At 32.3% G+C, this 19,032-nt stretch overlaps 1 protein-coding gene across 1 annotated transcript in view; it reads left to right on the forward strand.

Moving 5' to 3' along the window:
* Positions 1–15,239, forward strand: part of Myo10A (unconventional myosin 10A) — a 76,026-nt gene extending 60,787 nt beyond the window's left edge. Inside the window, exons 24-32 of the mRNA XM_085198728.1 lie at positions 9,384–9,642; positions 10,101–10,255; positions 10,381–10,519; positions 10,780–10,908; positions 11,137–11,361; positions 11,629–11,907; positions 12,409–12,588; positions 12,953–13,136; positions 14,013–15,239. Of these exons, the coding sequence (XP_085054854.1) occupies positions 9,384–9,642; positions 10,101–10,255; positions 10,381–10,519; positions 10,780–10,908; positions 11,137–11,361; positions 11,629–11,907; positions 12,409–12,588; positions 12,953–13,136; positions 14,013–14,029 (1,567 nt within the window). The 3' untranslated portion in view covers positions 14,030–15,239. The remainder of the gene's footprint in view (positions 1–9,383; positions 9,643–10,100; positions 10,256–10,380; positions 10,520–10,779; positions 10,909–11,136; positions 11,362–11,628; positions 11,908–12,408; positions 12,589–12,952; positions 13,137–14,012) is intronic.
* Positions 15,240–19,032: the final 3,793 nt, after the last annotated feature.

Genomic DNA, 19,032 nt, shown 5'->3' on the forward strand with positions numbered 1-19,032 from the left:
TAATAATATTTATTTCTGTACTTTTTTTTTGCTAGTTAGAGAAAATTATAATTATTATTGATTGGCACGCCCCTGAATATAATTGACACGCAAATTAGGAATGTTATTATAAAAAATATTATACGGTTTCATTCACATCACGCATTATTCAAATAGTAACTTATACGAGTACCATTCTAAAAAAAAAGGTACCGGCAACGTAAAGGCACAAGTGTGTGACTGTAAATGAAACTGGTTGTGGTTCTGGTTCGATCCCCACTCGAGGAAATGAAATATTTAATATTTTCATTCTTTCGCTCTGGTGTAGAGGCAAATCGCGGCGTTGAGTCCCGCCACTCAATACACTGGTTTCAGAATTCGGCGGAAAATGGGAAACGGATTGTCTTAACACTAGGTTCACTCTAAATACCCTGTTTTGTGCGGGATATAAGGGAAACTCGTGATTCTAGGGGAACAATATCATCCCTTTTTTGCTTCACGCTGCATTGTCTGCCAGGGAACCTAGAAACTTAGTGTTACTTCGTTCCCGTTAGGGCACTTCCGTTCTCCAATATCTACCGAAACCGCCTTACCGCAGCAAGGAAGTGAAAATATTACATATTTAATTTCCTTTCAATCAGGAAACGAACTCACTACCTGTCGCGTTTACAATCACAAGCTTGAGCCCATGCTCCACGACTGGCCTAAACTTCTCCTTAATTATAGAAATATTTTTAATTAAACATATTATGTATATGTTATAATGAGATATGCTCTATTTTCTTATTGTCTCTTACAAATACCACAAACTAACATTTTGCAATAAAGAAGAACAGGTCACTAACATAATCCATTGTTATATCACGTTCACATATATCGTGGCTGGTTTCTGGTTATTTGGGCTGTTTTGTATTGCGTGCCCAATTCTTATGCGGAATTACGTGTTTCTTCTGGCTTAGTTTGAAGGCGGTTTTTGTATTTTTTTAAAATTAGTTTCCTAGGTATTATATTTAGATTTTAAATAAATATTTGAGTAAATGTAAAGATTTCAGGTCTATAAATGCGTGCATTTTTATGGACTACGCTGTATTCAGCAGGGCAGGCGTAGGGTTTATTAAGACATTGCTGCAAAGTTTTCGAGACATTTCATGTTGGGCGACAGAACAGTGCACTTTGTCTTGTTAGTAGAGCGAGGAAATTTAACTAGTTTATTTTCCTAAGTAGGAATCGAACCTACAACCGCAACGTTAATATCTCAACAGTTTTAAATAAAGAAATTAAACATTAACAACAAAAACAACGACGACAAAAAAATTATTAGTTTCATTTCAAATTTTAAATGTAAAAACTTCATATGTAACAAAGTAATTTTTTAAACTTTCCTACCATTTATAATTATAGCAATTCGTAAACATAAATTAATCACTACATTTAAAATAGCTGAATCGTATAGGCTTGAACAAATTTAAATGATTTCTCATATAGATTGAAAATTTTCTAAAATTTACATATTACCGTCAGAGAGTAAGTACATACTTAACATAGAATCATCGAAATTGCTTTTCATTTAGATGTACATATGTTTAAACATACATTATTGCAGTTCATCGTCTCTGGGTCGTGTTTTCTCCTGACTTCACTTCGTCACGATGTCTTTAAAGTAGACAAAATTTTCTATGTCTTCCAAGATAATTGCAAGAGATATTTGAATACAGATATTAGGTATATCTCCTATATACATATAGTATATGTATATATATGTAGAAGCCGTGGTCCACGGGCACAAAATATACGACGACTATGAACGCGACGGTTGTAGGTTCGACTCCCACTCAGAGGGGTGAAATATTTAATATTTCCATTCCATTGCTCTGGTAACGAGGCAACATGCGGCATTGGGTTTCACCAGTCAACACCCAATGCTTCCAGAATTCAGTGAAAAGTGCCACCAACCCTACTATATGCGGGATAAGCGTGAAACAAAAATTCGCGATTTCTTAGAGCGTGATCTTGAAAAACAAAGAGCTTCATGCACGCAATGATGGTGATAAAAAAATACAATTACAATTATTGCATAAAAATAACTTAATAATAATATAAAAACATTATTGTACTTAATAAATTTATTAGAAATCTTAAATAATTATATACCTATGTTTATTATTTATAAACATTTATTTTAATAATACAGTATGTTGCAAACATAGAGCCAGAGATCGACTATTTCTTAACATTGTTCTTCAACGACAAAAACCGTGTGGGTTCCTGTACGAGTATTTGCATTCAATGTACACTTGGAATCCGAACTACTTTTATGCTTGTATTTCTGTAATTATACCTTAGGGTTGTCCCTCTAACTTTCCAGTTTTTTAAAATGAAATAACGAATAGCTGATTGCTTTACTTTTGCTACAAGAAATAAAAACGTCAACAGATAATCTAAAATTGAAATCATTTAATATAAATTTTTAAAAAAATAATTGGCATTTATATTATGTTTAACTCCTCATTGTTTACGTTATTTTAAGGTATTTGAAGAAATCAGTTCATAATGTTACGTTTTATATATGTATTATATTAATGTATGTATGTGTGTTCCAATTTCCACGTTGTAATGTCTATTCGCTTTCATTGTTTTCTCTGTAACTGGACAACAAAAGGTTAATTTAAAAATATGCAAGTATATTCTTTATTAAGGTCAAGAATCAAATGGTTCAGTAATATCAAAAAACGTATCTATTTCTAAATTATGATAAAAATCTATATTTACTTGTATAATTGCATTCGTAAATTTCAAAATATTTTTTAGATATTTTCCTGTTTTGCCTGTTCCTTCATATGATGCAAAATTTTATTATTAAATCGATTTAACTTTAATTTGTAATTACAAAACATATTCGTATGTGTATTCTAGCAATTACTGTACAAGGGACCCTAAAAATGACGAATTATCGTAGATTTATATTGGGCAACAGTCTCTGTTCACGGGCTCGCAAAAACAATGGGTCGTAAAAAGTTCTTTTAAAAAGTGCACAGCCCTAGTCAGTCTTCTTGGGAACATCGTTGGCACGGAACGCGTTGAGAGTTGACTAGAGACGACAAGAACTAGCGGCCATGCCGTGCGCCGCCGCGACGCGTCTTACTTACCGAATGCAAGTATTTGGCAAATTTCATCGATATATATTAATTATCTCACAGAAATTCTAATATAAAGAAGTATTTTTACTCTATATTTCAAGTTTTTGGCTATTTTGTGATATTTTCAAAATGAATTACGTTTTAGTGACACTGTCAAAATCTATGTGTAAGAGCTGTTTTACTGAAATTATTTTAAGTGATTCCGAATTATGTGTAAGCAAAGATTTATCTTCTTTTATTGATAATAACAAGTACATTAATTAATAACATTTTAATGACAAGGGTCAATAAAGTAAAAAAAAGTACATTAAGATTAATCATTTTTTTATAGTTTCAGTATTGTTCTTAGATATTTATTGTGTCACCAGTTACTACTATCAACTTGTCAACTACAGTAGATAACTGATAATGGAATGTGATAATTAGTTTGTTTAATATCAGGTATGTTATTTTAACTTGGCGAAGTAATTTGTGCTTAACTGGCACGCTCGAAACCGCCATAAATTAAGAACTGAACTGAACTGAACTGTTATTTTAACTTAGAGTTTTAAAGTTTATGAATGACTTAACAATTCGGTTGATTTGGTACCTCGCTCTCTTAAATGACGCGGCTAAAGTACTCTATTGTCGAGTTAAATACGTTCACATCCCACTACAATAAATCTTGATACATTTGTAATGTTTTTTCGTATCATTATAGTCTCACTGCATATTCGCTTATAATTAACTTTTAAAAATGAGGCCGTAGTGCACAGCACAGCAGCACAGTGTTTAATAAACGCGGTTGTAAGTTCGATTTCCACTCAGGTTCCAGGCAGACGAAATGCGGCTTTGAGTTCGGCTCCTTAATCTGGTTCGGCCCCTTCTATATTTGGGCGGAAAGTGTGGTAATACAAGATTCCTTTTGCCTGCCTCGCTATAAATGTTCAAACATCAGGTTCTAAATATGACAGTGAACTACGACGATATTTTTTTTCAACAAACCACATCCTGTCGCGTTTATAGTCACTCACCTAGGCTGGGTCACGAGGCTGGTGCCCCTGGGCCACGACTGGCCCCACGATATGTAATAAATGTCCTGTACGATTTAGGTAATCATATCATAAGAAAATATCCGTTTTTCAATGAAATATGCAAAAAGTAATGAATTCAAATAGATTCACTGTGTAATATATTACGCGAGTTATAAAATACCTACGTAATAGTGCCTTTACAAGAGTCGAAGAGACTATATTAGGTTAATAGAAATTGAAGTGAGTTTTAATACTAAATAGTTCATACTTTTAGCTGACGATAACTTAAAACAATAAAATCTTCATTATTTTAAACAAATAATTACGAATATATTATTTGACATTTTGAAATTGAAGTCATGACCTCATCTGTGTTATAAAATTGAACTATAAAATATAATAGCATAATTAAACTTAAACAAAAACCAATAAACACTATTATACCATCCAATATAAACATTTAAATTGATTACAACAAATTGGCCTCGTGTTTCAACGTAAAATGCAAAGTTATTCAGAATTGATCGCTCAGTTACTTTCGCTAATCGCGCACTGCGGTCAGTATCGTATCGGCGCGCGTGCGTAATGGCCACCGATGGAGATATTTCGGGGGACAGCTTGTCCGAAGCGGAACCTGATGTAAACAAAGACAAGTACAATTGGGAACCCGATGTAAACAATGATATCTACACTTGTGAACACATCAATAAGCAACTGTGAGATTTTTTTTGTATTTCTCTCTCTCTCTGTATTTCTTCTCTTTCTGTGTATTATCATTATTATTATAGTGCTTAGTGACTTTCAGGATTTACAGATTTTATTTGTAAATTTTGTGTAAATAATTTATTTATTAATTATTACTTTTATTGATTTGCAAAATTATACATAAAGGAATTAACTAAGGGCACACCTTGCAAAATAACTAAAGCTGCCTTTCTAAATACGTGCTACATTAAAATTTAATGTTTTCTTTAATGAATAAATTGAATTTAGTCTTTAATCAATAAATAAATGTTTATAGTCTATGTGTAATGTTTAATGTGAACTTTGACAGATCAAGCAAGCTTTTACTGACATCTTTATTAGCTTTATTATCCAAAATATTACACTAATTTATAATAACAATAAAACTTTCTTAAAATCTCATTATTATGTATCCATTGTTAATTTAATAATTTTAAAATTAAAACACTCGACCAACAGAAGAGATTACCTTAATTTCTCTTACAATTTACGAGCTGCATAATCGTTGAAGTCTTTTGCTAACTTTGTATCATATTTCAAGACTTTGTTTGAGATATTATTTATTATTATTAAATTACTTAAAATTATTTACCATCCCAGATATTTTGTATCCGGCATAGAGCAAGGTAGGCAGAGGGAACCTACTTGCCACCGTATTTTTTGAAGCATTGCGTGTCAAGCATTTATCTCAACGCCGAGCTTTTGCTTTGGTGCCAGAACGAAGAAAGGAAAACATAAATAAATAATAATTAATTCCTTCAAGTGCGAATCGAACCCACAACCGTCGCGTTACAATCGCTCCCTTGTGCGCCTGCGTCACTACGGCCTCGAATTAAAGTACCTACATTGATATATAATATATAGGATTATCGTACAGAAAACTTATCTATGTAATCTCAAAGCAATTATAACAAGCACATTACTGCGCAATGTTTTCTACACTACCGGTATAATATACAATTTCATAATGTGATATTTCATCAGCGTACTTTGCATCCCCACTGGAATTATTTCAATGTATGTAATGAACACCATGCTAGAAGTAAAGGCTCCTTATAATGATATTTTTTTATCAATTTTCTTTTAAAAATTTGTCGTGTTAGCACTTTGTGGAATATTACTGCTTTTATTTCTAGTCTCACACCGTATCCATATGCACATAACAAGGTAGATAGAGAGAACCTAGTGTTAAGACACTCCGTTCTCCACTTTCTGATTTTCGAGGCACTGCATGTTCAATGATGAAACTCTACAATATTAACTCGCGCTGGTACCATAGCGAGGAAATAAAAATATTAATAAATAATAATTAATTTCCTTTAGTGGTGATCGAACCAAAAGCCGTCGCGTTACAGTAACCCGTGCGTGCCCCAGTTCCACGTTCCTCAACAAACTATTATTTTTATTTTGTATTAATTTTTATATATATAAGTACTTTCACAAACTATGAAATAAGGTTTCCTTAATTCTAAATAAGCACTACGAGTAACACACTTCCATAGTCAAAGCAATTATATAAACGACAATCGGTCACGCCTTGTAAACGCTAAACGCACGCAAATGCACACAAAAGAATAAATTAAATATTCATACGCATTAAAAACAATTCCTTACTTACATATGATACCTATATATGTAAGTAAGGATACTCGTATGTATGTCTATGTATTACGAAACGGCGTTGTGTACTGCGAAAGAAATCTTTTATCTATCTATCTTTTATAATATTTTATTTTATTATTATTAATGTAATCTTTATTTTAAATTTAAACTTATTTTAGAATATGAGGTTTTATCTTATATATAAATATTTTTAATTTATTATTTTGTTTTGCTATTTTTTTCTCGGTAAAATGTAAAATATATTCACACAGATAATTTATAATATTGGAAACTTATGGTAACTTTGGAATTTCAGTATTCTAGTATATATTTTTCATTTTATCGGCGTTGAGTTCTGCCACTCAACACGCAAAGCCTCCAGAATTCGGCAGAAAGTGGGGAATGAAGTGTATTGACACTAGGTTCCCTCTGCCTATCCTGCTGTGTGCGGGATATTTATTTTAATTTTCATTTTATTGCTTTATATCTTATTCGTCAATATGATTTGTGTAAACGGGTGTCGTGCTCCACAGCAACCCACAATCACGACTGTGTAACACGAATTGAACATAATAGACATGTTGAAATACGGAATTAGCATTTTTAGCCGGTTCTAACACAAATCAATAGAGAATTGACGTTTTAATAACAAAATATTTACTAAGAATATTTTACAAAATAGTCTAATTATCAACGGTTGTAATGTAAGCGTCGATGTCGATACAAGTGGTCTTCTTTTCGCTTGATCGACTCGTACGGTACTTTCGACAACATTCAATAATTTAAGTAGACATATTAGCAACTGATAATTAAATATGCTGGAAAAATGCTGGAATTAATGGTATGTTTGAGTCCGTTGTGGCTCAGTGGCACAAACATGTGTGTGTATAAGCGACGGTTGTGGGTTCAATTCCTGCTCGAGGCGAATGAATTGTTATTTATTAATATTATCATTTCTTCGCTCTGGTAACAATCGTTGACATTAAATATAGTCTATTATAAACAAGATGCAAGAAATAAGAAAAAAAACTTTATTTTTATTTCAGTAAATCCGTGTAATCGTGAACAAATTTCTATTTATTATATGAATATTAATAACCATACATCGCCAAATAACATTTTTTACATAAAACATGAATAGATTAATTCGTGTTACATAAGTTTAAAAACACAATTTATTTTAAAAGAAAATAATGATATGCCAAAATGTTAATTTTATGCTTTGACATGCCTCTTTTGTTTGTGAATCTGTCACTTTAAATTAATTTATGTTTATTTATAAAAAAATCTATTAAAATACATGTTTTCATTTTAATAAAATTGATAAGGTCAAGTGAAAACTAGGCGACATCGATTTCTTAATACAGTATGTGTTTAGTATAGATGCTTAAATAGAAATATAAAACGCTTTCGTTTTATCTTAAAATTTTAATTAGGTAGAGATATTTTTTTTTTTAAAAGAACGAAAAGGAACCTGAAAGGCGAGCATAAGCGGAACGGTAGTTGGCCCATTTTCACTCGAGGAAGTGAAATATTTATTTACATTTGTATTTCCATTTCTTCGCTCTGGTATCGACGCAAAGCGAGACAAATGCCTCCAGAATTCGGCAAAAAGTGGGGGACGGAGTGTCTTAACACTATACAAACACTGTACAAAATATTTAACAAACGTGCAAACTAATTTTAGAAATTACAAGCTAAAATAGAAAAACATCTTACACAATTCTACAAAAAAAAATATAATTATCATTCTGTAATTGATAAAAAGGTTGTTAAGTTAAGCTTTCATCGACCAGCGCGAATCATGCTGATAGTGCGAAATATTACATATGAAATCGATTATTTAACTGGTTGAATAATCTCTTATATGCTTATATTTATTAGAATCTTTTCTTCTTTTTACGATTTCTAAGTGATTTATGATTTCCTTTTCAATAATAAATAAGGTTAAACTAGTTTTTTAGTGGCTTACGTTATTTTTATTGTAATAAAATTATGTATTTGTTTGTTTTTTTTCTGATTATAGGCTTATTAAAAGTTATTTTTTAATTATAAAAAATGTTTTAATTTAACGCTATTTGCCTCATTTATGTACAGAGTCCTGGCGCAGGAGCACGAGCGTGTGATTGTAAACGCTATAGGTTATGAGTTCGATTCCCACTCGAGGAAATATTTCAATATTTAGATTTTTTCCCTATGATGTCGAAGTAAAGCTCGACGTTGAGTTCCCCCATTCAATACACAATGCCCCGAAAAGTGGGGATCGGATTGTCTCTAAGACTTAAGGACACTCTGATTTTCTATATTATATATATATAAAATATTCTATATAATATATACAAGGAATAACAATACTATTCGAAATTATTACTTTTAGATATTAATCTCAAAGATTGCACTCGAAATTTACTATCTAATAAGCGATTCAATGCGAATATTCTCACGCGCTCTTTCTCTAGTCTAGTGAAATGCTTTCAAGAGAAGGTGTGAATTAAAAACTACTTCCGCTGACGTGACGATCGTCAATATTTTGTATATTATTTTTATTACATTAATACTAAATAAAAGATTCATTTTCTTAATATATTACCAACTTTACCTATCACTTAGTTAATATGTTTTTTTTATCTTATTAACAAGGAAGATATTTTTTTAGCTTTACGCTGTATCCCGAATATGGCAGGCTAGGCGACAGGAACCCTAGTGTTAAGACACTCGGTTTCCTATCTTCCGTGTGTTAAGTGACGTAACTCAACACTGCGTTTTGTCTTATTACCAGAGAGAGCGAGAGCGAGAAAATGAAAATATTAAATAATTAATGCCGCCGAGTGGAAATCTAACCCATACTCGTAACTCGACAGCTATATAAAGTTAACATTAAACACAATAATTATATTCTTATTTACAGATTAGAAATTCTGAAAGCGGATTCCTCACTGAAAAGCAAGGCCAAACGCAACGAGTGGACGTGGAAAGCCCAGACTGACGTCGTAAAATGGCAGGCTACTCCTCTCCGAGCACCACTCCTGCGGCTGCCTGCAGCACTATCACCACCAGCTCTCGAGTGCTTCACGTGCGTGAGGGCGTACTGTGGGGACCTGCAGCCGGCTGAACGGGCGATGCATCAGGATTTGACTGAAGTTAAATGTGTTTATACTGTGCTTATGGTGAGTGCATTGAATTTAGATGTTTTTAAGGGATTTTTGTTGTTTATTATGTAATTGGTTGTTTGTTTGTTGAATTTATTTATGTATTTCTTCTTTCTTCTGTGTCTGTAATCGTGACGGTTGTTGGTTCGAATCCCATTGAGGAAAATGATTTATTTAATATTTTAATTAACCTAATCCTGGTAACAAGACAAAGCGCATTCTTGAGATCCGCCACTTAAAACCAATGTCTGAAAAATTCGCAGGGTGTCGAGAAATTTGTTTTATTTTTCGTTTTAATATAATTTATAAAAAAAGGAAATTTAAATATTTTTTTATTCATATGTACTACACTATCCAATAGTTTCTTATAACTGAAATAATAATCCCAATACATTATTATATTATTTATTAATATAATAATGATTAATTATATAAAATTAATTATATTATTTATTGTTATTATTTATATATTTCAGCACTGCCACTCAGTCCCGGAACTGCGTGATGAAGTTTACTGTCAACTAATGAAACAGACCACCTCGAACAGATCTCCCTCGCAGGACTCTTGTCAGCGGGCGTGGAGACTCATGTCCATACTCGCTTCGTACTTCACCTGCTCTGAGACACTTAGGTTAGATTAATCTATTTCTATATAAAAATCTAGGTTTTAATTAATAAATAGTAAAAAAAAATGTTACATGTTAATAATTCATGACATTAAATTAATTCATTGAATAAAATAATGTTATATTCCAGGCCATTCCTAATAGAATACCTGTCAGCGGCGGCGGCGGACCGGCGGCGGCCCTGCCAGGGCACGGCAGCCGTCTGCCTCGCAAACTTCAGGAAGACACTACGCTGTGGTGGCAGAAAGAACGTTCCCAGCGTGGAAGAGGTAAGATTTCAACTGATGTTAGTAGAATAAGCACTGGGAACCTAGGAACCTCATGTTAAGTCACTCAACTTGGTCGCTTCAATCTCCACTCTAGAATAAATTATTTTTATTTCCTCGCTCTGGCGAAACACAACGGGGCAATGAGCTCCGACTTCGAATCTCGAATTCAGACGCAAAACAAAGAGCAGAGTGTCTTGATTTTACGTTTTCTCTGCCTACCCTCCTAAACTTAAAAAAAGTTAAAGATATGTTTGATATAGGTGACAGCAGTATCGGCGGGACGGTCTGCTAGGCGGCAGCTGTACCGGCTGCCGGGCGGCGCCGAGCGCGTCGTCAACACTCGCTGCGCCACCGTAGTGCAGGATATTGTTAATGAATTGTGCGAATTGGTGAGTTTGAATTGTATAATGTAATATAAAATAAAAATGTAATTTTTAGTAATAATCTAGAGTTATTTTAATATTGATTAATAATAATTATTTTTTATGCTTCTGTTTAAATTGATTATTTATAAATACATAAAATTATCATCTTTCTCTTATATTTGTTGATATTATCTCTATAACATAACATAAATAAAACTATATAAAATATAAAACCAAAAAATATATCCCTAGATCGGAGTAACAACAACAGCGGAAAGAGCAGAGTTCTCCCTCTACTGCATAGTGGCGGGAGACGCCCTCACAATGCCTCTGTCGGGAGACGAATACGTATTAGACGTTACCACTGAACTGCAACGAGCCCACCACCCCTTCTACCTGATCTTCTGTAGGTCTGTGTGGCATCATCCCTTACGGCAGGACGCACCCGCTTTGTATACTGAAGTACTGTTTAATCAGGTAAGATATTACAATTTCAAACTTACTATTTAGCTACATTTAAAAAGGTGACCTAAATATCTAAATTCTTTGATAATTATTTCTTACTTCTAAACCTTGTTTAAATAGAAAAAGCTAATTAAATACTACATACAATAACTAAAAGTTAACAATTATGTAGAATGAGAGATTAGGAGATGTACCTATTATTGAAAAAGAAATTGTCACTCACGTAATTTAAAATATTATTAAAAAAATATCAGTAAACTAATCAATCCTCATTTACAGGTAGCACCTGACTACCTAGAAGGTCTTCTTCTAGTCCTCCCCGGGGGCGGAGCGCCCGGAGCACCCATACTACGAGACGCGGCCCTCGTCGCAGCCCTACTCCACCGAGCTGCAGGCCTCCCAGATGCCCCACATCCAAGGGATTTGAAGTTCCTCTTACCGAAACCTTTGTTGGCCTTGAGGGAACCGAAACCTAATAAATGGGCGTCGTGGGTGTCCGCTGAGTGGCCTACTGTGCGCACTTTAACGCCCGCCGCTGCTAAATCTAAAGTATTGCAGGTACATATTTTTAAGTTTTTTTTTTAATTTAATATCATTTAAAATTTTTGAATATTTGTTTACTATTTTCATATTAAAGTCTTAAACACATACATACACGTGAATCGCGATACGTAGATTAAAACAAGACTTCTAAATAATAATTACTTAAATCAGAATTCTAAAATAATAGTTAAGTTAAAAATATATATTTAAATATTCAAACTGGAATTATATTCTTGACCAGGCCATGGCCTCGTAGCTGCTTCGCCATTGTTAATGAGGATGATGATGATGATATGAGTATTTCAACCAGTATATTTATTATTTTTAATATTTAATTAAGTAGCTGGTTATAAATGCAACTGTTGTAGGTTCGATTCCCACACATAGGAACAAATTTAATTTATTTCCTCGCTGTGATAAAATGACATAGCGTGGCGTAGTGTCTCGGTGAAGCTATAATATCATTATTATTATTATTTTAGTTTGTTCTAAAAACTTAATATTTTTACCATACAGGTGTTATCCCGCTGGCCGTTATTCGGTTCATCATTCTTCGCGGTACGTCGAGTGGGCGGTGGCGGAGAGTGGAGAGAATTTGTTTTAGCACTGAACAGGCGAGGCGTACATCTGCTGCACCCCGCCACACACGACACCGACGCACATTGGCCGTACGCCGACCTTATATCTACTAGGAAGGTTAGTGTGATTTGTATATATATTTGTATATAAAAGTTATTATTATAAGTGACGGAAGTAGTGTATATGATACAAAATTGATACAAAATATGATACAAAAATTTTAACTTTATAAAGTGTTATTTCACATTTAAAAAAAAAAAGCTTTGGTATAAAATTTTATTTCACTCGCTAATATGCAACTTTTCATTATACACCACAATATTCTGTCTTACTAAAAATATTGTTACAAGGAAAAATAACATTTATTACTCTTACACTGTGTTAGTTTAATACATTAATATGAAACTATTAAAAATATATAAAGCTTAAGAGATAAATATTTTACTTTATTACATTACTTTACATATAACTTGTCCGCCAGGTCCGTTCGGAAGACGGAACTCTCTTCCTCGACGTGAAATGCGGTTCCCTCCTACAACAGAGAGTGACGCGCCTCCAGGCGGAGCAGGCCCACGAGGTGGCGCGTCTCATACGACAGTATATAGCGCTGCAACGGGAACGGGACCCGAGGGAACTGGAACTTGATGTCAATGATCGTGATTCCGGTGAGGAAATGTGGATGTTTATTATTAAACCTTCTTTTTTTGGGTACAATTGTATATTTATATATTCTTTATTGCACATAAAAACACATAGGAAATACAAAATTAAAAGTTTAGTTAGCAAAGGTGGGCTTATTTCTAAAAGAAATCTCTTCCAGCCAACCAATGGAAGTGGGTGACTGTCAAATAGCGGGAAGAGAGTACAGTGCAGTTATCAAAGGAGAAAAAATCATTAAGAATTTAAATAAAAAATAATAATCACAAAAAAGAGTAAATACATATCCAAATACATAAATAGATACATATACACTAAATTTATAAATACAAACTATATATAATACATATATAATAAATTTATGACAATATACTAATATATATAAATAAACACATATATATATATATATATATATAAATACGTGAAGTGCGGCTGTCATGCTCAAGAAAAAAAAAAAAAAAACTGAATAAAATTAGGTACTAGTTCATAATACTAGTTCATACTAGCAAATAAATGTTTTTTTAGCTGGGATTTGAAGGACAGTAAGGAAGGACTTCTTTGGATAGGGATGGGAAGTTGGTTCCAAAGTGATGCGGCGGATATATATGGTTTGCTTATTCTAGTAACTTTCTTAGAATTGTAATTTAAATAATTAATATGGCGCTCCATTTCAGAATTCAATATATTTATTGAATCTTTAATCATTATTTATGGAGGATGATAAAATAATATATATTTATTTATTTGATATTTATTTGCTTGGCGACTTACTTAAGTAAATTGTCCGTTTTTTTAATTCAACGTAATGGATCCATAATTTCTGCAATTGTTTCAGATTACTTATATTTTCATTTTTCTAACTTTTATTTTTTGTCTGTTTCTAGTTTTCAACAGCCAGTGATTAACTGATGAAGAATTGGATTCAAACAAAAGTCGAAAATCCGTCCATTTAGATCTAAATAATATAAAATGTACTTAATATATTCGAAATAAATGATTAAAATGAGAATAGGATCGTAAAATCATTTTGTAATAATTGAAATTGTATAATTTGTTTTCTATTTTCATTTTAGTCAAGCGTAGCGCATAGAATTAGAATGAACAATAAAGTATATGATCCCAATAAAATAAAAAGTAATAATGTAATAAATATGTATAATTCCAATTTATTTACTTTTCGCGTTTATTTCATAATATCATATATGACAGTGTTGCCATCTCAAAAATATACTTTGTAATAATATTTGAAGTATATGGCAACACAATATTTTTTTAAACAATATTACATAAACGTACCTAAGTTATAGCCTAGCTTTATTCTCTATTCAAAAATAGTTTTTAAGTAGAAATAATAAAAAAATGTTTATGGAATTCATATTATGTTATTAATAGTATTGTTATTTCCGTCGATGAAATTATGATTATATGTAACTTTTGGTTTAATACCAATGTCTTATTCTAGTGTCTTCCTCTGTATTTGGAAAAAGGGTGCTATATCTAGTTACAATGTACTGTGGGGCTTAAAAAACCATATTCTAGGGCTTTTTTTTGAAAACAAATTAAATTGAATATAAAATTTCTAACGTACCGATCGCTAAAATCAAGTTCAAGTAATTTTTTTTATAAAATATAAAAGTTTTGTAAAATTGTTTATCTATATTTACTTACATATATTATATTTCTTCGATCCGGCTAGGCATTTCTTTGCGTCACACGCCAGCTACGCCAGAAAGTGATAAATGGAGTAATTTGTCTCTTTCACTTCAAAATTTTAGAATGATGTATTTAATAAAAAACGCCCAAATAGAAGTTCATTGTCTTCTAAAATATTCACGTAATTTATTGTAATAACTATTATTTAATTAAATGCAAATCACTTAATTCTTAATTCACTGTATTTTGATATACCCCAATTCTAAGCCCCCAGTTTTATAATAAATAAATAATAATAAAATTTGTAATAATAAGTATTTTATAAAAAATATCCAAAGACCAGAAACGGTCGAGTCATAATTTTTGCATAAAATGATAATTGTACTTATCATGTAATATATTTAATGAAACACTGTACGAATATATTGTAGATACCAATAAAGATTTATTTTCAGAAAGGTTGCATTTTACTGCTACGATTGCTTGAAACAAAAATATGAATTTAATTATATTATTTCATAATTTCTCTGTTTTTCTTCACCAATGTCATTTTTTCAGCTTCTGATCTTGGTGCAAACGATAACTTCCAAATTTCCATTCAACGTGACACTGGCGAAGTGATTTTGTGCTCAACTGGCACGTTCGGAACGCCATTATAGAAAGAACAGAACAGAACAGAACTTCCAAATTTTGACATGTTGAGTGACTACACCCGTCGAGCCTTGTCCAGAGTGGGGAAATTAAAATAATTAAAACAATCATTCCCCCGAGTGGCGATCGAACCAACAACCATCGGGCCTACTTACAGTAAGACCCTGCTCAATAAATATCTTATCTATGAATAAACATTTTTATTAATTCAATAAATAAATATTTTAACGTATCGAGATTATAATCATCAAACACAAAAGTCATGTCGCTAAGCAAAGTATTAGCCCATTCTGTTATTTATTTTTAGTAACGTCAAAATTCAAAATTACTGCCGTAGTTTGAAATACCTAAGTAGTTTAAGATCTAAAATCTTAACCAACATCAGGTCTTTATTAAAATTATTTTCTTAAATTTCGCCTTAATTTAAAAATAATGGCAATTAACTATTTTGTGAGTGACAAGGTAAATTTAAATTGCTGCATACATTCTAAGAAATTATAATTAACTAGTATACTTTATGACGTACCTACTTTTAAATTATAAACAAGTACCCTAGCATTTCTTATAAAAAGAATAATAAACAGCGTAATTTAATAACATATTTGTTATATAAAGAAGGTTTGATAAAATATATAATTTATGTTTATTTACAAAGATATCATTTAATATTCAAAGTAGTCAACTTACGAGAAGTGCATTGTGAAAAAGACAAAACCCCCAGCTACTGAGTTTTTCACATGAATTTAATTTAGGCATTTCCTAATTAGGGTTGGTGACTAACAATAAATTTGTTTTCGCACATAGTTATGTTTACAGGTTACAGGTTGTGCGTTCGATTTCCATTCGAGGAAATGAAATATTTAATGTTGGAATGGAGTGTTTTCACACTAGGTTTCCAGGTTCCCTCTGCCTACTCTGCAATTTGCGAGATACCTACAACGCGAAGCTTAAAAAATATATTGATAATTATATGTTAAAAGTATACAAATAATATTTAAAAATGCTTTAATACAAACACTCAAGTACACATATACATAAATATATACAAAAGGCACAAAGAATATCTATTGAAACTTCAAAATACCAAAATAGACAACCGACGCAAACATACATCTACATATTTAAAACAGCATTACTTATCCATGAATAGCATAAACTAAGTTTAAATCTTTTATATACGAAAAAGCGAGGTCACCCATACAAATCCTGAAAGTGGGCTGTAGCAACCCTACAAAAGGAAGTACCAGGCGATGCGCGAAGGTTGCTTACGGACGCGGCGGTGGTTCTCACGAGTAAAAACTGTCCTTTGTATAGTATTACCTACGGTCGTCGTCCGCAAGGCTACTTGTTGAAATTTTGACCCCGTGCAGCTATCTTTTTAGTTAATAGATTCTATGAAAAAATCTTATTCCTAGTGATTTCTATTTATCTTCGTACATCCCATTGACGCGTAGACAAAAACTAAACTTAATAATTTTTATTCAAAACTTTATCATATATACATTCCCACAGTGACCTCTAATATACCAACCTACGTAAATTATCATTTAATTCTACAAAAAACATTAAAATTATGAAACATCCACATACAAAAAAGCTTTTAAAATAATAACAAATGACTCCACACGTCATCTTAAATAGTAATTCTCTACTAGTCACTAGATACAGCATAAGAGACATACTTACATATTAAAACCCATACTTATATATATATTATAAGTAACTCCAGCAAGGCAAGGCAAGGCAAGGCTGCATGCGGCCCGCGTGAGAACACTACCGGACTCCCGGCGCGACGTCTCACGCAATACTTGTCATATTCAGATTTAATTTCAATGTTATTGTTTATTTTATCTCTTCCTAGTATTCATCTTATTATTATATTGTCAGGTATGATAAGTATAGGAGTGTGAGTCTGATATGACCAATAGTTGTGGGTTCGATTTCCACTCGTTAATATTTTCATTTCTTCGCTCTAGTCACAAAGCAAAGCGCGGCTTTGAATGTCACGTCTGAACAAGTAATGCCTCGACAATTCAACGGGAAATGGAGATGTCTACGGGATAGAGCGTGAAGCTGATGTTTTTTATTTAATGACGAACTACACAGTGAATATATTCTGTCACATTTTGTAAAACAAAAAAACCTATATATTTAATTTAAACACCTTTCGTAAACACATTCTAATTATTGGTTTTAAAACCATTACAGTGTAAAGGTTAACCCTAAAACATGATAATTGTTCAACAGTTACGTGAACCCATCTATTGAAGTTGACGGCCCATTTCATTAGCGCGAGCTGAAAGACATGCGTATTGTTCTTGCGAAATTCATTCATAACTTGTCTTGTAGTGATGCGTGTGGAGTTAGTTTTCTAGATATGAAAAATTAAATAATAACATTGTAAAGCGTAAATTGGTGCCTATATTTCTTACATTCTTTTAGCTGTGTTCATCTCTCACAAACACATGGGCGTAGGAATATGGGGGGAGTTCCCCGTGCCCACATCAGAAGTTTTACAAACAAAAAATATGCCAATAAATACTTTCATTTACATGAATAAAATGAAATAAAATGAAATTTAGTGGCGAACTTAGCATCCCGCGTTGTCTCAACCTCAGAGCAAAAAAATGAAAATATTAAATATCTCATTTCCTCGAGTGGGAATCGAACCCACAACCAGTCGTGTTTACACGCTTGTGCCCCTACCCCATGACTCGCCTCCGGATTTTGATTGATGTGTATAATTAATTAATTGTACATTTACAATCTCACGATGTTGCTTATCAGACAAGCAAATTGATTTAATTTAAAGCTACAACTTTGAAATACAAACGTAACAATTATCTAGAAAAATGTTTATTTACAAGTGATACAAACATTTTAAGGAAATATTGAGTTAATATTTTTTTTTCCCAACGTGATATTCTTATTAATAGATTCTAAAGAACATTTTCACTTAAAATGGATAATATTAGTTACCAATTAAAAAAAATATCTTAAATTTTAAGCGTGTACACTTATGCATCAATAGTAATACCTTCAAGATTTTTTTCCCATAATTTAACATTGCGGCTTATTATTTTTTTAAGCTTCACGGTGTATCCCGCACACGCTGTATTTTCAACACTTAATAAAAACGCTTCCCACTTTCCGCTTAATTGTGAAGGCATTGCGTGTTGAGTGGCGGAACTCAACGCCGCGCTTTGCCTCAACACCAGAGCGAGAAATATTGAATATTTAATCATTTTCACTGTTAAATAAAATATGAAACCAAAAGTGAAATGAAAGTTCCAAAGTGCAATAACGAACAGATTTCCATAAACGTTCCCACTGCCGCAGATATGGGAAGAACAATAAGTAACGAGAAAGGCAAATTATAATCGTTAACTTAATTACTACTTAGTGAGAGCTTTAAAGCTAATTGTAAAACGCTCTTAGTAAATAAACTGTACAAATAGAATCACAGTTATTGACAAAGGAAGTGTCTTAATGGGGACGAGGTGTCTTATCACTATGTTCACAAGTTTTCTCTGTCTACCCTACTATGTGCTGAATACAAAGTGAAGGTAAAACATTAATAGTGACGAGATTACTTCGAAA

This window comes from Heliconius melpomene, chromosome 15, assembly GCF_056956725.1.
Source record: "Heliconius melpomene rosina isolate 202511_hmr_F chromosome 15, ASM5695672v1, whole genome shotgun sequence".
Taxonomy (NCBI): Eukaryota; Metazoa; Arthropoda; class Insecta; order Lepidoptera; family Nymphalidae; genus Heliconius; species Heliconius melpomene.